This window comes from Vanessa atalanta, chromosome 16 (assembly GCF_905147765.1).
Source record: "Vanessa atalanta chromosome 16, ilVanAtal1.2, whole genome shotgun sequence".
NCBI lineage: Eukaryota > Metazoa > Arthropoda > Insecta > Lepidoptera > Nymphalidae > Vanessa > Vanessa atalanta.
In genome coordinates this window covers 6,886,919-6,909,489 of record NC_061886.1, presented here as the reverse complement: position 1 = coordinate 6,909,489, position 22,571 = coordinate 6,886,919, and the positions used below count along the sequence as shown (strand labels likewise).

The 22,571-nt window shown below is 31.7% G+C and overlaps 3 protein-coding genes across 3 annotated transcripts in view; all 3 read right to left on the bottom strand.

The window, feature by feature from the left end:
* Positions 1-3: 3 nt before the first annotated feature.
* LOC125070120 lies at positions 4-1,176 on the bottom strand. The gene is made up of 3 exons (XM_047679821.1): positions 1,095-1,176; positions 468-651; positions 4-283 (listed from the first exon to the last, which is right to left on the bottom strand). Exons 1-3 carry the CDS (start codon positions 1,174-1,176, stop codon positions 4-6), a joined length of 546 nt encoding a protein of 181 aa, XP_047535777.1.
* Positions 1,177-12,935: 11,759 nt separating this feature from the next.
* Positions 12,936-14,025, bottom strand: LOC125069751 (uncharacterized oxidoreductase TM_0325-like). The gene has a single exon (XM_047679319.1). The coding sequence runs from the start codon at positions 13,985-13,987 to the stop codon at positions 13,211-13,213; it is 777 nt and encodes a 258-aa protein (XP_047535275.1). The 5' UTR covers positions 13,988-14,025; the 3' UTR covers positions 12,936-13,210.
* A 5,066-nt stretch (positions 14,026-19,091) lies between these two features.
* The window catches only part of LOC125069753, a 33,770-nt gene continuing 30,290 nt past the window's right edge, over positions 19,092-22,571 (bottom strand). The window contains exons 2-4 of the mRNA XM_047679320.1: positions 22,372-22,490; positions 19,952-20,045; positions 19,092-19,253 (exon numbers count right to left, since the gene is read on the bottom strand). Of these exons, the coding sequence (XP_047535276.1) occupies positions 19,092-19,253; positions 19,952-20,045; positions 22,372-22,490 (375 nt within the window). The remainder of the gene's footprint in view (positions 19,254-19,951; positions 20,046-22,371; positions 22,491-22,571) is intronic.

The window sequence follows — 22,571 nt, the reverse complement described above, 5'->3', positions numbered from 1 at the left end:
AAATTATATTTGTTTAGCAGTTAATTTTTGTGTATCACTGTGTAAAGTTTTTCGTGGTTGTAATGATTTTATGGGCGGTGGAGCAATGACAATGTTAAAATAATTCCCCATTCGTGACACTTCCTCAGCTCGTTTAAAATCGTCAACTTGATTGAAAGGAACACCATTAAATTCGCGTACATCATCTTGTTTGTGATGAGGTTTTTGTATTCTGCCATTATTTTTCGCAATTACTGCAGATTTGCTAGATCTCCTGCTCGGGACTGGTATTCCCATTTGAGTTCTGAAATTATTATTTTTTTAATAGCATGAAACAAATTTTTGGTATTCTATATTTATTATTACTCTATTTTACTGTGAGTGATTTCGTGGTATACTTTATTATATTAAGAATTTTTGTAAAATACTTTTTATGCATCTTAAAATAAACTTGGATTGTGAAATTTTATAAAACGTTTAATACGTACGGAGAGCAGTCCTGTGGCAAAACACACTGGTGCGTCCGATCGTCTCGCACGTAGGGATCCTCGCACACACAGCCAGGTTCACAATAAGGATAGCAGGGCCGAAGGTGGTTACGTGGGTTGTCGCAAGATATTTCAGCACAGCCACCGAAACATGGTTCATAAATTTCGTTTGGCCAGTAGCATGCTGTGACAAATAATAATACTACGATAAACCTGTATTAAAAAGCCTTGTCTTTGTTTTTTTGTTCATATGTGAAAATTTAATGTTCATACAAAATACTTTTGCCAGAATTTCCTTTAGATATTAGCGAGAATCTACGGCAAATAAATCTAATAGTGGACACAAGACTTCTCAAGTTCTTTTTCAGTCGTTTTCACAGATCCATTACAGCCCCCAAGGGGCTACTGATGGCCTAGACTCACCACAATTCTAACTTTATACACTTGAATTAGAAAAATACAATTTATTTCAGGTAAGGAAGAAAGATTCTTGTTCTCTGAATATTTTTTAAGCTACAAAAGATGAGAACTTCAAGGCATGTATGGGCCCAAGAAATTGGATTATTACTATATATATTTACATATTATTTATAGTAACAATAACATTTTCACCTTATACAAATTTACCTTTCGAAATTTTATCCTCGTCTCTGCATGTCGCGATCATCATACAATGACCAAATACTACTAAATATGTGTATGCATTCATCACTAAAGCCCACTACACTGAATTTAGGTTTCTGTTACTTTAAGAAATGAGATTATAAAATGTACACAGTAAATGAAATTGAATTTAAACCTCCAATTTTTAAGGGTCATATTCGAGTGACTGACCGACGGTAATAATTAAGATGCGAGAGATCTTATGCGGCCAGAATAAGGTTGTCATTGCAACGTCCTATAAGAGGGTGTTTAGTAAACATGGAGAGAGGTCGGTTAAGCCACGTTTGATTGAATTATTGCTTGTGTTACTACCTGTTCCCGCAGCGCGAGGTCACGTTTCCTCGAAACTCCCTAATATTGTAAACATAATTTTCTAGCGCAAAATTTATAACTTTATACGTGACTAATAAATGTCGTGAATATAGTTTTGAAGTGTGAATATAGGAACTTCTTGTATATAATTTTTAGGTTATTTTTTTTAAACTTTAGCGCTGTCCAACCCTTACACACTTACTAATTATATTATTATACTAGCAATAAAGTAAACGAGTAAACCTAATCCCGATTTTATATGGATTTTATATGTAGTATGATTGAACACCAAGATATTCTACTTAAATAACAATATACAAACAAATATTATAGTCAGTGACGAGTAATTCAAGTCTAGATTTGAATGGCAGAACAAGTAAAGATAAACAAACTTTAGATTACTATTCCATGCGATTTCCTGATAGTTCTGATACATTTTGTACAAAAAGAGTTCTTGATTAATGTGTCGTTACGTATAATATTTAATTCCCCTGATCAACTCCATTTTAATTTTATACTATATATTCAACTTATTGATTTAAAACGGAACGCCGACGAGGGGTTATCAGAGAATAGTGATAGTATAGCACACTGCCCTAAGGCATGATTAGTATTATATAATGTATTATATACTAAAAAAGTACTATTGTGGAGCAAAAAACTTTTAGTGCAGTTTGCAATATACAGTCCAAATCAAATACAAAGCTGAAATATCTTCTTTGAAAGCGTGGAGTGATTGGGTGTATGAAAATTATGGCTAAGGATTAATAATCAACTATATTATACAAATGTTTATGTGATATAAAACAGTATGTAGCCATATTATGTACCTCTCCTTCTGCTTTTTCTTTCACAGCTGAATTCATTTTTCGTGAAGTCCAACTAAAGGGCATTAAAGTTGTTATGGAGTTATTTATTGCCCTCCGACCTGTGATTATTTTAATTCATTAGAACCCGTCCTTGAATCGCTGTCTTCGGATTATTCACATATTATTGTCATGGGAGATTTGAACACTGACCTTTTAAAATCTACTACTTGCTCTCTTCGTCTCTCTAACTTTTTAAAATCAATCGCTCTTTACATTCTTCCTTTTGGTCCCGCTCATCATAATTCGGATGCTCCTGATACTTGGTTAGACGTGACTTTGATTTCCTCTATCGACGATGTCTTTAAACATGGACAATTACTGGCTCCCGGATTTTCTCGACACGATCTCTTATAATTGGCTTATAAGCTAAGACCCCCTAAAATGAAACCTCCAACTGTGTGAATGCGCAATTTTTCGAAAATGGATCGTGCATTCAGGAGATACAAAAATGAAAGAAGTGCTGAACATTGATAGTAACAGGTGTAATATGATGGTGAGAACAGCAAAGCGCCATTACTGTCACAGTAACATTTCAAATGCTTCAAACCATGGGCTTAAACAAGCGTGAAGGAAAAGTTGTTGTCTCAACACTTTCTCCTAATGTTTTAAATTAACATTTTTCCTCAACCACGCCTTTGTGTTCAGATATTAAATTAACGACTATTTCTGAAATCAGGTCCATGTCCGTTGCTTCAAGTGATAACTTTGTCTTTTATAACTGATGATGAAATTCGTAAAATTTTATTTACAATTAAGTCAAATGCTACTGGTTTTGATGGTATCAATCGTCTGATGATTACATCTATTGTAAATGAAGTCCTGCCCACTATCACTCACATTGTTAACTTTTCCATATCATCCGGGATGTTCCCTATAAATTGGCGCAAGGCTTTTGTCATTCCTCTTCCTAAAGTCTCTAAACCTAGCCAGTTAACTGATTTTAGACCTATCTCGATCCTGCCCTTTATATCGAAAATTCTTGAGCATACAGTTTACAAACAAGTAACAATATCCTTAGTTCATTTCAGTCGGGTTTTCGGCCCGATCATAGTACTACTAAGGCTCTTCTGAAGGTTACGGAGGATGTTCGGAATGGTATGGAGAATAGAATGGTCACCGTTTTAGTCTTAATCGACTTCTCTAATGCTTTTAACATGGTTGACCATGATGTTGTCCTTGCTGTACTCGAGCATCTCAAGTTTTCGCCATTAGTCTTGGAGTGGTTCTCATCATATCTTCGCGGCCACCAGCAAGCAGTTAGATTGGATCAATTGCTCTCCGATTGGTTTGACCTTCATACTGGCGTACCACAAGGTAGCATTTTATCTCCTCTTATTTTCTCTCTGTTTATAAATTTCCTCACAACTTACATCAACTGTTCTTATCGTTTGTACGCCGACAACTTGCAGCTCTACTGTCAAACCAAGTTGGATAACATAAATGATGCTGTTGCAACTATTAATAATAACCTAGCTAGTGTAAATACTTGCTCTCAAAAATTCGGTATAAAGGTTAATCCATCAAAATGTCAGGCGATCGTTATTGGGAGTTCTCGCCCTATCACCAATCTGAGCTTAACATCTTTACCGCCCGTTTTGTTCAATTCTACATATTGATTCCACATTCAGTTGGTCTGTGCATATCTCTCATATGAGTCGCTCAGTTACAGCCACGTTATGGTGTTTGAATCGACTTCGAAATTTCCTTCCCATCAAGACTAAGACTATCCTTGTGCACGCTTTGGTCTTTCCCATAATTGATTACGCAGGCGTAAGTTATTAGGATCTCAACGAAAATCAACTGGATAAACTTGATCGTCTCTTAAATAACTCTTTGTGTTACATTTTCTGTCTTCGTAAGTTCGACCATATCTCTCAGTATCGTGATAAACTAAAATGGTTTACAATTCGACAACGTAGAGACTTCCGATTACTTTCATCTCTTTTCTCTATTCTCTTTGATCCTCTCTCTCCCGATTATTTGAAAGGCAAATTCAAATTTCTTTGTGATAACCACAATCTTCAACTACGTTCTAAGGATTCTTACCTTCTTTCCCTACTGTCCCTACTCACACTTCCGGTTTCGTCTCTAATTCCTACTCTGTTCAAGTTGTCCGATTATGGAACAAAGTACCCGAACAAATTAGAAAAGCTACCTGCTATTTACTTTTAAAACTCGTCTACGTAAGCACATATTGTCAGAAAGCTCCTAGCTCTTGTGATTTCTGTTATGCACTATTATTATTAAATTAACTATTGTTATATTATATATATGTTTTTACGATAGACAGTATATATCAATAGTTATATTGTAGATACTATATGGATATGTATGTATATGTTTTTTTATGTAGTTTTATATAAGTATGTGCATATATTGTTATATATTGTCAATTAATTTTTAATTACCGCCTTCATGGTTTTTCTGTTTGACCTAAAGGTTGACTAGCAGAAAATGCCTTCAGGCATTAAGTCCGCCTTTTGTCCCATTAACTTTATGGTGGTCAATAAATCATTTAAATAAAATAAATAAATAAATATGTATCAATGTAATCAATGTTTATTGTATAATAAGATGACAATAGATTTTAAGCCACATTAGTTTTGCTGACGGCATCTACCTCTTTGCATAAACAGCTGAGCTCAAACAAATGACGCATACTCTGTAAAATAGAAGCAAAAAAGTAGGCCTACATATGTACAAGGTAAAACCAAAATCATGACGAATACTAGAAGAGAAATATACTCGTTGAGCAACTGGGTTGATTCTGTAAATGTGTATATCTGTGTTGGAAAACAAATGTCATTTGATACAAATAATTATGACGAGAATATAGACAGAAGGATTAATTGCACCTAAAAGATTTTTCGGTAACTACAATCTGAATTTATTATTTATACAAAGAGGAGTAATTGTTATCTTGTATCCTTTCGAAGTCATAGTATATGGGAACCAATCATATACAAATAGAATAAATATAAAATTTCAACATTCCAAACATTCAAAAAGTTCCTTGGTAATGAGTATATTAAAACTAAAACAATAACTACAACAATAAATCCGAAGTGAAGATATGAGAAAACGGACCAAACTCATAGATGATCTTTAATACTCTTGCAAATGGAAATAGACATGGCACGTTACAACGAATTAGTCAGGGCCAAACGCAGAAGATAGGTAGATCAAAGAAGCAGTGGGCGGATGATATCATGGACTTTGTGGGTAAATACTGTATAAATAATGTCCAGGCTAATGCTACGCTTCTGATAAGCTGTGTTGTTAATATAACGATTAATATAATTATATTATTTTTTTAATTGAAAAGTACAAATCCATTCTAATATTATAAATTCAAATAATACTCTGCTTGTCTGTTTGTCTAAATGTCTAAATGTAAATTAGGTATGAATCGATTTTGGACTTAAAGGAAGGATGTAGGCTACTATTTTATGCCAAAAACCTGAAAAGAAAACCCTAAAAAGAGCAAAGGCACGGGTGACAACTAGTAACCAATATATTTATATTGCTTTTTTTAAAACGACGTAAGTAAGTAAAATTGTGTTCATAGTTTATGTGCGCTGCGATGGTTTCGTTTGTTATGACTTCAAAATTTACACTTTATACGAATTCTCAGAAGCAAAAAGAAGTTTGGAAGTTGGCAGACTTAGTTCTCTTTTTTTCCAACCCCGTGCCTCGAAAGCCTGCTTCTAAACTCTTGCCGTTATGTCGGTTTGCCGTCCCATCGGATTATTAGTGAGGGATGTTGGATCACTTTGCATCTTCTACCGCATTTCTCACCGGGAATGTTCTGAGGAATTGTTTGGATTAATTGTTGGTGTTGCAGATTTTCATGGGCGGTGGTAGTCACTTTCCATCTGGTGACCCTCCTATGGCGCAATAAAAGCAAATGATTCTAAGCTGGCCTACATATGTATAATACAATATTATATTCTGCGTGACTGCAATCAGTCAGGAGGACATCATCGTCATATCACATTGCATAATAAGACATGGAAAATATACTATGTACATATAAGTCACTGACTTATATGAATAACAATTATGATTTCATAAAAATTTGAGAATAAATCATAGGCGAGCTCAATAATCAAAAGCTGTCTCAATAAAGTCGTGTCGTCTGGAGTCTTGTTATTGTTAACACGCAGTTTTATGTAGCTAGGAGGATATGGAGGCATTTGATAAAAAGAGTATAAACTGCGGAAGGAGAGATCCTCTTGCGAAAAATAGCCTTGTCGATAAAATATGATTGCGTGCGATCTTTTTTATTACTCACCCATAAGATAGAAAAACCGTCGAGGTTCGCACGAACTCCTGGAATAACGCACAAACATCAAACCGTAATCATTAAAATATACGTCGTAAAGTGTTTTACTGGAACATATTTTATTGTTTTGGTCAAAATATATACCTATGTTTTGTAAATTATATAAATGGTACTCATTAAAATATGCTGTTGGAATTGCAACTAGTCTTATGGACACACATAGTACTTTATATAAATAAGAATTACCTTAAGGTCATCATTATGTATTAATAATTTAAAATAGTTACTAAACATAATTATATATTTTCAGCAGTTTAGTTTCGAATATTTTTGTACGTGTACATTTAAAAAAATAAGTAACATTCTTACGTTATATTTCAGCATATTAACAGCTCATAAATAGTTCGCTACCGGCGACGCGACGGCCTCCTCTCGTCTGAAGTAGCAGTTTGGAACTTATTTCTATATGCTGTTCCACTACGAGATGATAGTTTTTTAACATTCACCATGAGTTGTGCCGGTTTTCTGACGATTATTTTACACATCAGACACCATAATAAAACTCATGGGGCTTGCCCAAATATGAACCGCGATCTTTGAAAAGATCTACGTATATTCACTATGCCGTTTTGGTTCGGTTATTATGCCTCAAAGTAAGTAAATTTTATTGCAATCCTTTACCTACATAAAAATTCAATGTGTGATGTAGACGCAAGATAAAAATATATAGAGGTGGGCTAACATTAAGTCGGACTATTTATGGTATGACCATGTTTGCGGTGTGGCGAGATTTCCGGATATTCGTAATGATATCGGATCTCTTTGGGTTCGTTTATAAGCTTAAATGTTTCGTATGTACGTATATACTTTGTTTTGTTTTTCCTATAATCTTGCATTAGAAATTACAAGTACAAGACTTTCTGTTGTTGTTAAAATTCGATAGCCATTGCGTTATAAAATATATAGTCTAGTTAATACAAACTTTATAGCTGTATCATAAAGTTTATTTTTGTTTGGATTTTTTGTGAAGGTGTTGAGTAAGCAGGCACTGTCTCTAGGGTCTGGCGAGCGGGTTCAATATATATCAAAAGGGCGAACTCCTACTAGTCCCCGTGATTACTGTCAGCAAATAAGAAGCTCACGTGCACGGAAAACATGTTAGAGCACAGGTCGATTTTATTATCTCTTGTTTTTATTGTTAACTATTAATTGCAATTTCGCTTTAGGTATTATTAAAGTAAATATGTTTGATGTTTGTATTTTAATAAAATATATTTTAAGAAGAGAAGCTTTAATGTTATGACGATCAAGTTCAGTTACGGGATTTTTTTTATTAATTAAAAGTAATATTTTGAAATTTGTTTATAATTAATGTGCAATTTGCTAATTGATTCATAACTTTACTTACTTTAAATCTTGAATATAGTTCAGGGTTGGGCAATAAAAAATGGAAAATGAGGAAGTTGTATTTCACTTAAAAAACGTAATTTATTTAATTTTTCATTAACAAAACAAGATGTTTTATCAAATGTATATTCCTACAAATGCTTTTTGTACAACTAATACATAAGAGCGGCTGTGATTCAAACTGTTTTGGTAACGATGCTGTAATCTATATATGTACATTGTAGATGTATAACGTAATCCTATGTATTGAGATTTTAGTACAGTCATTATGAAAAACCATAATTGAGGGTATAAGATTTTTGACTGGTTCTAACTTTGGCAAAAAGGAGTTAGTAGCAGTACTTACCTAGTAGTTGCTGTAAATCTGATGGTGACTGATTTTTTTTTCAGCGCTGGCTGGTTATATTCTTATTTCGTTCTAGTTTTTCTTAAATAAGCTTTGTTTAATACTCCTGAAAGTTTTTAAAGCGAAGATAGAAAGAAAAATATTACGCGTTTATAACAATGCGATATTTGCAGGCGACTGTACATGAACGTGTATTTCCAATAGTCACGTGATACAAAGTACTCGTACTAAAGCAGGCTCGTATTTCCTACTCTAAGGTTATCTTATTCGATATTAACAACTGGTTGCGTTGTTTTGCATTAAAGGCTAAATTTACAATTGTAATAAAATCGTGTTTATTGCTCTCAATTGCTCAATAAGAAAATCATACCGATACCATAGGTATAATTGGTTTGTTCTTAGACCATAAGAAACAGAAGATTGTTGCTAATTTTTAGAAACTTAGGTCTTACAATTTGTACCTCAAACTTAGCAGCTGAATAGTCCAATTAAAGTTTGTAAGTAATATATAATATTTATAAATAGTTCTTGATATTTTTTTTAAAACTTTCGAAAGTACTTTTTTTTAATACTTAATGGTCTGTAAGTTATTGTTCCAAAGTGGTTGGTTCCGACTAACAGGATATAAAAATGTCTGCATCATTCAACAATTTCCGAGTTGTGTTACACAAAAAATAAGTTATTTATTGGTAATTAGATGAAAAATACACAAGGGAGTGATCGGCGCACCGAGCAATATAATTACATTTAGAGATACAGACGAGAGGTTTAGAAGTAATAATGTACGTCTGCTGCTAAGGAGTAAGGGTTGTCTTTGGCTATTAAAACAGAAATAAATATGAATTTATTTAATAATAATCAGTCTATTTAGTTTTATAACAGTAAATACATAACGAATGAGACACCTTGAAACAGAAATGCATCTTTTCTACTACTATTGTCTTTAATAAATATTTTGTTAATAATTCATAAACTTTTAAATTGACTAAAATAAAACAACTCACATCACATTAACTTCCCTTATATTAAAACCACTCGATACATATCTTACTTTTAACTTTCAATAGCAAATCCGTCCTTCGTCCTCAGTTTTTCTCTCCAGTTAAAAATCTCCGTGCCAGGCAGTACCAGCTCGCCTCACCACGCCACGAGACGGAATTGACAGGAGTGCCACAACACGGTGTCGATAACCGAATCAATAATCATACTGCATACATGTTATTTCAATTTAAAAAAAAACGTATTTAAAAGTCAAAGCAGTACTAAATATTATTATTTCAATTAAAATTATATAAGTATAGTTAAAAAATCATGACATGACAATGTCAATAAAAAATTTATTTATATGTTAGGCCACAAAATAAATGAGAAATTATTCTGACTTTTTTAATTGTCATAGTTTTCTTCTATCTTCACACTCGATTTTATTAGTCCGACTTATTATCTAAAGGTTCAATTGAAAAAGGCGTTTCATTATTATTATTTAAGAGTATTTTGCGACCCTAACGGTAGTTGGTACCTATTTGTAATTGAAAGACCTTATCGTCGAATCAATAAACAACAAAAGCGCGAGTACGTTGCGTGTAAATTAAGGGATTATATTAATCAGGATAACATATTTAACGACATCGCTCTTGAATTAGATATTAGAGAGATAATTGCTTTAATTAGAAGTTACAAGAGAAATTAGTTTGTTTGAAAATTATAGGATAGATTTTACTGAAATTTGTAAAGATACTTTAGCCACTCGTTTCAACATTAGATATTTCACAAAAACTACTTAAGTATAGTTTTAATTAAAAAAAAATAACATATACATACATATAGTTAATGTTTATTATTCAATTTTCTTTTCAAAATATAGTTAATTCTATTTTTTTTTTAAAATAATTATTTCTAGGTATAGCCGAGATTGGAAGCTCAGTGATTGGAATATGTGAATTTCAACCGATGATTACGGGTTCAAAACCTGGCCATTGAATTTTATTTTTTTTTAATTTTTGTAAACCTGAATATTTCATCGGACGTACATCTGCAATTTATATCAGATAAATCACAGTGGCAGAAGTAGGTAAGTAGCCCAGCAGTAAGACATCATAGATTGTTACTTTACCTTACTGATAATTAACTAGCCTTCAGTTAATACATATAAGTATATTTTTCAGTCTCTAATAGTTGCTACTTCCCCGAATTTTGTAACTTTACATCAAACAAAATCAAAAATTTTCATCGACGAAATTATAAATATTATATTATATAATTCATTATACATATATAGATTTATTATTTGTAACCAAAGACTACCGACTATATCTAAAATAGATTTAAAATATTTAATTTAAGTTTCGAGCTACTAAACTTCATTGCATCAATGGTGTTGGAATCATCATCATCATTAGCTTGTTTCAGTCCACTGCTGGACATGGGCTTATGTGTTCGTTGAGGTTTAAATATAATATACCTGTATGTAATATACATGTATTAAATTGTAGAAATAAAAAAAAATAAAGATCTAGGCTGTTATATTTCCATGGGTATTGATATCGTTCAATTATGACACACTATCATAAACACGATCCAACCTTATTATTTTGTATTATTAAATAATTTATGAATTTTAAAAAATAATAAATTTTATTTTTTATTGTATAAAAATAAAGCGACTCCCGTGACTGTAGGTATTATTGCTATCCGGTTCATAATATGTTTACTTCGAAAATATGACCATGTCCCGAATATCGTTCAAGACTCAAGTGGCTTCCTATGCGTCTTCGCCGGAACCTGCATATTGTTTCCCTTTTGTACTGTGCGCTATTTAACGTTAGTTTTCCTATCAATTTGAAGGAAACATTTGAATTTCTTGGGGAACCTTCCTTGGAGCACAAGGTATTTTCGCGGTACCTTGTGCTCAAAATGCCTGCGCATAAAACAAAATTTCTCAATCACCCGTTTACTGTACAGGCCATAGTTATGGGATATCTTCAAGTAAAAATAAAAAAAGTCAAATCAATTTGAATGTTTAAAAAAACTGTTAAAATTATTACCTAAACAAAAATTTAGATGACTTTAATTTATTTTCCTTGCATTGTAACATTTTATTATCTTAATATATTTATTAGTGTGTTATAGTCATATATAATGTATATATTAATATATGTATTAAATATAAGTATTAGTGTGTAAATATTTGTATGTAAATTTATGACAGCACCGCCTACCCAGATTATGTTTTTTAAAATCTCCCTCAGATTGGGCTGTCTGGAAGAGATGGCTTATTAGCCATAAGTCCGCCCGTAATATTATACAACACATCATTTTTTTTTAAAAACAATTTTAGTAATATTATCTTTTTTTTAGTCATAAGATTTTTGTACTTTAAGTTTGTGCTGTATAATATAGTATATTAACATAATATAAACCCATAATAAATTACTCTTTCGTATTCTTACGAAATAACCTTCAATATGACGATAACTCATGGTATAATCTGTTGTTGATATACAATCTGATGCGAAAAATATTAATATAATATATTCATTATTTTTTATTCATCGATGAATTAAATTATGATTGTAATTCAAATTCTTCAGGGGGACTTTGAACCATTCTTTATTATAGAGGAAATTTATTTAATGGTGCCTTTAAATAATCTACTTCTTTACAAATGTTTGTTAAATTACGCAACAGACATTTTTTACGACTGAAGTATTTATTAGTATATATGTTACTTTTTATTGCGTATACATAGCTAACATTATTAGATATCGTTATTTTGTAATACAATTTAACTAATTACTAAATACAATTTATGAACAAAATAAAAACGCGAGAAAAAACAAGTGAGAGATTCTTCTCTATATGTATAAGTATCTCAATCAATTAGCGATGAGATTATACGAAGGAGTGAATGCCAGATAACGCAGAAATTGCGGCACATCGGAGGGCGATGAAGAGATAACCAAAAATATTACCACAGATACTTAAAAGGAAGAAATTTTCAGGTGAAAATACAAGAAGAACAATTCCAACGAGTCTCAACGGACCTCCAGAGTAACCGCAGTACTTTTGTTTATCTTCACCGAAAAGCTTTTGTTACGTCTCTCGATACGATACTTAACATATTTTAATATTTCTAGCTTTGTTTCTCTTAACGGAGGAACGAATTACTTTGAAATGTGAGTTAAGAATATTTTAAACTGAATTAATTATATTTAGTATTATTTAATTTAAGATTATATTACATATTCAGTTATAAAGGAGTCACGCGTTTTTAAACACAGTTAGCTTTGATTTGGATTTATATTTCAAAATGTTGTGCTAACATCATAAATAAAATAGTTTACATTTAATCCTGATATAATCTCCCACTTTACTGGAATTATGGTGTGACAGATATGACAATAAAATCACTAGGCATATGATGTCTATATACATTATACAGAAACAATTATTGGCTCCGGAGCAAAAGCTGCCTCTCCTGTTGCGGAGAAAGTTTGAATCAACAAATATACACCTTACATATATACCCTATATTTATTATGATTATAACTTAAAGAAAATCACTGATAAATAAGTTAAACAGTACACATTTTTGATAATACTTTAATTACTTACATCAATTACAAATAATTTACTCAGAATTCACATCAAATAATACACCACTCTATAAAATAAAATGTTATTATAGTATGCTACTTCTAGCGCCCTATGTTTACTGTTATATTTTATTTACATATTAGTGAAAACTTCGCGGGCTTCTGTTAAAACGATCGTGTTATACCTGTGACGTGTCGCAAATGCGGTGCTTCCCATAAAATAAAAAAGAAAAAAATTTAAATTTTTCACTCGCTTCATGAAGCATTTATACATGGATAATAGGATCACCAAGGTGAAGGCCACAGTCCATGACATGGAAACTACCGGTTATACAACTCGCACTATCACTAGCTAGGAAAACCACCATATTTGCGATATCCTCACCCGTCGCTATCTTCCTTAGGGGTATCGATTCTTTCATACTCTCATATAAACCTTTATTCAGATCGTCACTTATACCGGCCGCCACGAACAGATTCGTAGCAACTGGTCCCGGATTCACGGAATTCACTCTCACTCCCTTAGGTGCCATTTCCAGCGCGACGCATTTCGTAAACATATCGAGTGCGGCTTTAGTCATGCAGTAAGGCATCAAGGCCGGCATGGGAACGCTTGACAGTATACTTGATACGATAACTATGTTTCCTTTAGTCTTAATCAGATGTGGTACGGCTTGCTGGGTTAACAGGTATGTACCTCTAATATTCGTCGCCGATATGCGATCGTAATTCGTAATATCATCCATTAATCCGGCCATGAGCAGCATTCCTGCGTTGTTAATCAGTACATCGATCTTTCCGAAGAAATTTATTGTCTCTGTGATTATGCGGTTGTTGTCATCATCTATGCTTATATCGGCAATAATTTTTAACGGTTTGTCGCCGCTTTCATTTTCGCAGCGGTCGATAATTTCTTTAAGTTTTTTCTCATTGCGTCCAACTAAAGCCAATTTGGCAGATAGTTTGGCGAAATGTAGAGCACAACAAGCTCCGATGCCACCGCTTGCACCCGTGATTAAAACGACTTTGCCTTTGAAGTCCATTCTCTATGAAACGTGGACGATGACTGAATAATTAAAGTTTAAACTTACGTTATATAGTTGTGCTCAAACACAGACAACTTCATGCGTCGAGTCGTCAATGTATTTATGTGACGGAAATTTATGACAGAGTCGTGTCTCGGACAAGTTCAAAGGCTTCATACAATTTTAAATCCTAATATTATATGAGGCCATTAATATTATATGCATTCGAATTCAATTAATATAATAAGGGAACATATTTTTAGTTAGTAATTGTAGTTTACTATTTATAAAATAAATGTCTTACGAATTGTATTTTTTTAAAAGCAGAAAATTTGTATGATGGTAAATTTATATATTTATATTAAAAAATATATCAATATCTATTATTGGTATTACCAAAGGTGACGCGACTTGCGTTTTCCTTTCTTATGACGACGATGATTTGCAGTAAGTGAAGGAAAATGTGTAAGAAAACAGGTTAGTAATAAATTGAATTACTCGTATGTAATGTGAGTGGATTTCCATTACTGAAATCGGTTCGATTTTTAAATATTTTTTGTAAAATCACCTCTCGTGTATTTATTTTAAAAGGGATAACTTATTTGTCTGTGTGCCGTGTTTCAGCCTAAAAGTAAATTAATAATTTATTTAATACATTTTTCGATATTATTTCGAGATTAGCGAATTATCCACTAACTGCGCAGGATATATAGTTGTGCACGTGCACGACCATGTGACATGAGAATTTCCATTATAACCTAATATATTTTATTGGGTCAACCAGGACTTGAACGTGGACCTGCATTCGAACATGACACTAACCTAATGATGCAGGTCAAATCAGAATATTATATGTATACATCACTTTCTTTGGTTTTGTTACTAATACTGAAAACAAACAAATGTCTACTGATAATAACAAAATTGTAAATAATATGAGTAATAGAGGCGAGGGTGAAGAGTTCGTATTGCCGGGACGGGGTTGACTTTGACAACACCCAGTCTATAGTAATTGAGTTCACTTTTTCAATTTGCGGTGAACAATGTCGAGTTTTATTGTTCTTGTGATATTATTTTAGATTCTGTTATATATTTTCCTACGTTGACTTGTATACTTTTTCCGATTTGTAACTGTAAATATAATTCGTATTATAACATTTGACTATATAGAACGTCGTACGACTATGTAGCACATCTTAGAAGATGCAATAGATTCGAGACTCGAGATACCCAGCTGTTTTAATTGAATGTGTGGATCAAAACCGAAGACTATTGAAATTTGAGCAAGCAGCACTAAGTTTTTAACTGAATAATTTGTGTTCATAATTCATCCATTGTGATCATTCATGTATCAGATGAAACTCTCCGTATAAACTGTAATGAAGCAGTGCTCTAAAACTTTTTGTGACTTTACTTCAGAGGAGACGAGGCCTGTACCCAGTCTTAGGACATTATAGGGCTGTTAATTTAAGTTTTGATGTATAAATATAAGTATGGGATACATGCATCTCGTATATGTGTATTTATTAAATTATCGTATTTGAATTAATTATATGTTATTATTTATAATATTTTTTCCGTATCCGTAGATACTATTGATTACTCCGTGATTAGTAATTGATAGTTTCCTACGATGCTCGTATTATGTTACCTACATGATATAAATATTGTGACGTTATGACGTAGATGTATTTAGAATATCTTATTACAATAAACTAATATTAAATATAGCTTTTTATATCCGTTTTATAAAAAAATGCTTTTGATTGTTGAGGATAGTTCCTTCGCCTGAAGCCAATCTTGAATGTAGAATGACGTCAAGCTTACCATAAAAATCCATTGTCATCGGAATCCAATATGTAAAATTTCAATTCAAAAAACTTGTTGAAGACTGCAACAAAGGTTTGATTGTGTGCAGTGTGTTAAATATATTTAAACCGACTTTGAAGTAGGAGGATGACAATGCGTCTGTATATGTATATAATTTGTTTTTATGTGTGTAGGTACTCATACATATATACATGTATGTACTTGGTAACGAATCGATTGATGAGTCCATTTGAATGGTTTTGATGGTTGGCTTATTTAAGTTTTATTTCATATAAAAATTCAGGCCATTATTTGAAGACGGTTCTTATTCTATTGGAAAGTTAAACACAAGTTTACATTCATACAGTTTATTTAATTAATAGTATCGGTAGTAAATATCAGTACGCAAGTAACGACATAAAAGAAGCGAATGTATTTACAATATCCTAATGTTATATAAAATTAATCGAGACCTACGATAAAAGCTCCCTAAGTTCTTGGCACTTGTATTACAATAACATTACTTATTCTACCTTTTATGAAACTGATTTGAGCGGCATTCTAATTATACATTATAGCTGAGATCATTTTTGTTTTAAATAGAAGTAAAATATATAAAACTATACATTACATAATATGCTAAAAAAACTTAATTAAATATAATACCTACATTAGTATTAAAATCTAATAAAAAGTACCTAATAATTTAAAGCACATATGTATTAAATTAAGAGTGTATATTTTGGAATATGTGTTTAATTTCAAAATAATAGAAGTAAATTGGAAATATGCATATAACGTTACCTTGTTGTTGAATATCAAATTTTATAACTAATAATGGCGATATGAAACTTACATTTTGATTTTGTCGTAGTTATTTGACCGAAAATAAATCCATTATCACTAGCAAATACAAACATATATTTATCACAGATAACAAAATAAAAACACATTTCAAAATTAAATAATACAATAATATATTCATAGTTTTTTACAAAAATAACAAAAAAGTACCAAATATTTTTGTTATATAATTACCACATTACATATATAACAACAAAAACTACTTTAAATACCTCACAACCTTAAGTTACTTAAGTTCTTAAGTTACATTACAACGAAACATATTTAAAGCCATTGATTAAGTAAAGAATTGAATTGTATTGAATACAAACAAATATTTAGCTTTCTAAATCGTTTAATTTAAAAACTACGTCACTCGTTAAGCATTTCGATTTTTATTATCCATTAATTAAATCAATTGTATCCAATTATAGTAATAAGGTGACTGCTCTAATTAATTTATATCAAAATTAATTCAATATTATGTTTCATTGTTTGAACTAATATAAACGGAGCCAGATATCAGATTATATTAAATGATTGATAGAAAATAATTATACATTTATGTTCTGATAAAAACAAAAATAATGTAGTGAATATTATTATAGAGTCCGTCCGTCGTTGTAAAAGATAATAACATTTAGCAATTAGATACTAGTTGCTTAACTAAATCTTGATAATATCTTACGAATATTTTATATTATACAAATATTTACGTAGTACAAAATTATAATATAATATGCAAAAAATAATAATAGGCGTTAAATGTTATTATCAACGTTTTTTGAACATGGTCTAAGATATTTTCGATTAGTACAGAGCTACTGTCTACATTGCTTTCACTCAAATTATTTCATATAAAGCATTTCTATTTATGCTCGAGATGGGTTTTATTTTTGGATTCTAAAAGTCGTTACTTATTTAGGAAGTTTTTTTTTTTAAATATTGATTTCATAGAATATTAAGAATTCTTAAGCTAAATGGAGCAAATTTAAAAACTCCTAGCTTTGTACAAAATGATGTGTATAAAACACTGGAGGGAGTGCGATACTGGACGTTTAATTCTTAGATTAGTTGATTTATAGACATTATCAATAACGGACACCTTACCTTATGATCTATCAAACTACCTTTTGCAATTATAGTGTTTGAAGTACTTATTAAAAGACAATGTAAGAAATATTGCGTCAGCGTCAAATATAATGTGGGAAGTTTTTGAAGTTGCTTAATCTCATGACCGACTCTTTCCACATGAAATATTTTTATTGTATTCGATTTATAGTTATCTTACATTAATGATTCATCATTTTTCTTCTTAAATAATACTGCGTATTAATATGTTAATCAAATCCAAGAAATATACGATATAAAAAAAAAAAAAGATTATAAAATTAAACATTTTTGTTTATATTAACATCATACCATGTTAAAAACCATTTATTTACCCTCAACATACCATTTCCGTTCGGTATAAAATAAACTTTTATTAACAAAAATATCGCTTTAAATAAATTAAACAAAATAAATATAAATAATGTTCATCGAAATATGAATATACTTAATATGTCCTTGATTTTTATGTGAAATATGGTGAAAACCCTTAATAATAAAATTAATTCGATGACTTAAAATTAATGATCCTCAAAACGAAAAGAACAAAAGGTACACCATATCCCATTCACAGCCATTTTAAAATGAATTCCATTCCTTATCAAACTTGACCTTAGTCGATCCAAACTATTTACAAAGAAACACATCCTTAGAACATAATATGTGCATTACAACAGGTACGTTCGACTCCTGACACGTTTAATATTTTACATTCTAGTAATTAATTACTCGTAATTACAATGAACAATCCAGATTGCTACACATATTCATCTCCGTTCTTTAAACTCATACTATAGTTACCGTACAATAATTACACAGCGAATGGACTTCAAAAGACGTACCTTATCAATCTTTATTATAGTTTTACAAAAATAACTCGCGTATCTATGACATCTACTCATCTATCAAGCAAGTCCACTACTTAGTTATTTATATAAATTAAATACTTGAAAATCATGTAAATTTATTCTACTACCAGTAACTTTAGTTATAATTACATTTCCGTCGGGAATGACTCGGAAATGATTAGTTTTATCCACTATTCCAATCTTAACATCACAATATCGCTTGGCAATATACTTAGACTAAATTTCTAGCAAAATCTATATGAGATCATCCACTTAATCTAATTTTAAGCAGCAAATTTTCAACTAAAAAACGAAACAAATCAATTATATACTTTCAGTAGTAATAGTACCTAGTAATAACAATATCTTACCTTTGTTATTCATACCTTGCGTAGTAAAATATGAACAATTTGCCATAAATAATAAACTAGAATTAAGCATAGAGAAAGATTAAATTAACTTTGAATTTGAGAATTAACGTCTACAGGTGGTACCACGTTAGCGTGGACGCTCTAAGTGTTTTTCAGGTGGTGCGATTCGTGATCGCATCGACGCAGGACGGCAAAGTGTGTCACTTGGAAGTTATTAGTGGAGCGACTGCCACGTTCCAGAGTACCCGTCATCGTATAGCCCATATTGAAGTCAGCTTGAGTGACGTTTGTGGTTAGGTATAACTGTAAATAGATATTATGTAAAATATGTAGGTACAAACAAATAATATAAATCTATTATATTACTTCATATAATTACTTGTTATTTTTGATAACACTAATATTAAATGCATATAGTTATATTATGTTTCATAAAATGCAGAAGTAAAGTATCTAGTTTAACATAAAAATATGATTTATTTTGTACTCTTTTGAGAATCTCTTAAACAAACTAGAACTCCCTACATATTATAATATATGTTTAGATAATATTAGATTTCGTATCGTGTGTTGTGTTTAATTCAGTTAATGCTTTATACGTGCTATATATAGCATTCAATCCAAGAACCCAGGAATTAAATATGTTTTGGGTAGATAAAATAAAAGTACATTATTCAATAGATGGCCTCGTTTCTAGATAGACATTCTTTCGTGAGTTCTGGCAATTAGCTTATCCTGTGCTAGACTTGGGTAAGCCTTAATTAGAGTAATTACGTCTAATTCGTAAGCGTTATGGAGGTCGTTAATCTTCGTAAATGCTGATTAAGTGTATAGGCAGGTTCAATTAATGATTAATCATAATTATGTACAACATTTTTTTTTGCTGTAATGAAAAATATTTTTTTATAAAAAAATATTTAAAATACGCTTTGTTTCTGTAATTCGAATGTGAGGAATGCCATAAGTATGTGTAGGGTGGAATCATAATATGCCGATATTACCTTAAAATCGGCGTCAGTGCCAAGATGTTTGAAAGTGCCAACGATGTACACCGCATTGACCCCGCTTACCACCATTCGCGCATGAGTGCTATGCCTGTGTAAGTAAAAAAAGAAATAGTTTTGTTATTTGAAAGTCATTGATTTTAAAAGCATTATTTGTGACATAATATATATGCATAGGAAAAATGCTAATTGTATAGATTGATCTACTAAGCGATATACACTTATATGAACCGTCAAAAGATAGTTAGAACATCAAAAGTTTAACCATCATTGGCAAATAGTATATACCAAATAGCAATTATTATTTTATATAAAAAATACGAGCCGTTATTTCAGTGCCGAACAAGTAACTGACTATCTGGGTATTTATGACAGGTTCATAAAACATCGATGCTTAAGGCGATTTATTTGTAATTTTAAAGAATCAGAAATTTACGTTGCCTTGCCCACAAATAGCGTAGCGTATTCCTAATGCGGATCACGTAGCTCCGTTACTAGGGCGCAGATCCAACACGTACGTCGCAGTCCTAACAGCCGATGTAATGGCAACCGACCGCTTAATAGCCCAAAACATTTCGCACAACCCTACAGCTTCCCACAGATGAATTAAAAACGTCGATGTCTTTCCTCTACGTTTTTCAGTTTATTTGCGACACGTAACCTCCACGCTGCTGAAACAGCGGTGTTTGAATGAGACTGTAAAATTAGGTGTCACGTCGCTACGTGTTGTAAGCCAGTCGCAAATCTGGAAACGAGTCACACTACGAAACAAAGAAGGAACAAACTAAAATTGAAACGCTTCTAGAAACGTCGACTTCAATGCAATGCAAAGCAATTTGAGCCATATTTCCTCTTTCTGAAATTTTTGAACAGTTGCTATTCGTAGAAAATTGAAAATCGGTAAGTAATGCATTCTCTGACGTTTCAAACATAAAATGATATGTTTACAATAACACTTACTTATTCATATAAGATAAACGTAAATTCAATTGTATGTCTATTTCGGTTATCAATTTGCCGAGCTATTTAATTTTTTAATATACAATGCTTTTATTTAAATATAATTCTGGGCATATTATAAAATAAAACATTTTACCTATGAGTACGGAAGGAAGCATGCCTATAAATAGTCGAAACTATAAAGATGTTAAGGGTGGTTTTATCATGAAATACGTGTCGTTTAAGCAAAATAGTCGAGCGGCAATAATCGTTAACGCTAACAGTCCCGTTGTCGTTTAATTCTCTCTATCGCAGCTAAGGAATCTCTTCTCACAACGGCTCTGTTACACTTACAAGTAGTGAATATTAATTTAAACTTTCAATTAATTTTCTCACGATTGTATAACGCTATCGAAATACAAATAATCACGATTGTGTAACGCTATCGAAATACGGATCATTTAAATAAAACTGAGAGTATACGCCAAATATGAATTAACAATCGGTGTTCCAAATTAGTGTTCCAATAAAATCTTGTATAATTAATTTATTTGTAAAATACACTTGTACGTGTACACGTTGTTCTGATAAATCCCTTCGCAATAAAATAATAATAAAATCTTCACATCGCGAAACGTCGTTGAACAAGTATACGACGTAGTAAAGCAAAGAGAAATTTTCTGTGAGCCAGCGAAGGTGTGCCTAATAAATAGTATCTTATTCCTGCTAAGCCCTTTGGCGCCTGCGCCATCTTTATTTACGGCACGTTCCCGCTACTTTTCAGTTTACGTACAGATTATGTCAACGGAAATTACAGAGAAAATTTAAGGTAAATATTCTGAAGAGAACGAAACAAATTCACCTTGAATTCGATTTTTAACTTTTTAAAAATTTAGATTCTGTTAACACTTTCATAATTCGCATTTATTCGTTAGGTTAGCACTTCATTGTAGCTAGTAATTTATATAATAAATAAAGAAGAATCGTCATAAATAATGATTAGGCATAATATAAACAAACTGGCATTGGAATAAAATGTATTTAAATTCTTAATGTTATGAATTATTTTTGACATTAAGTATATACATATTTATAAATCACATAATATTATAAAATTTATTAAAACGTTTTATTCATTTTAACTGTACATTAATAAACTAATAAAGCGACTCTAGGGCTGCGATCATGAGATAGTGTCGGCTCGGCGTTCTCCCGGCGTGTTCTCGCCGTTTGTCAAACCACGGCTTAGCACTTACCTGAATGTACAGTTAATTGCGAAAAGCACGTCCGACGACCAACGATATGATAAACTGCTTCCTCACTCAGGCATAGAAACATTAAATTTCTTTTTAAATTAGGTTTTGGGTGTTTATAGCTTTATAGCTTCCCGTGTTAAATTACGGTCGCAGTTTTTATTTTTGTGTTAATTTAATATTTTAAACTTATAAATACCAATATAATACTGTGTTATGTTATACCTTCTTGTGCCGGCTACTTCGACCACTTTGCACCGTGACCGCCGCCACCAGCAAGGCTGCAGCGTCCAGTACGACGAAGAGGCACTACGAGCCCAACCTTCCTCGGGGAAAAGTAATACCTAGTAAAAATACAAATACACCATAAATATAGACATTCATAAAATAACAAATCATTTAACGAAAAATATTAGTCGATGTAT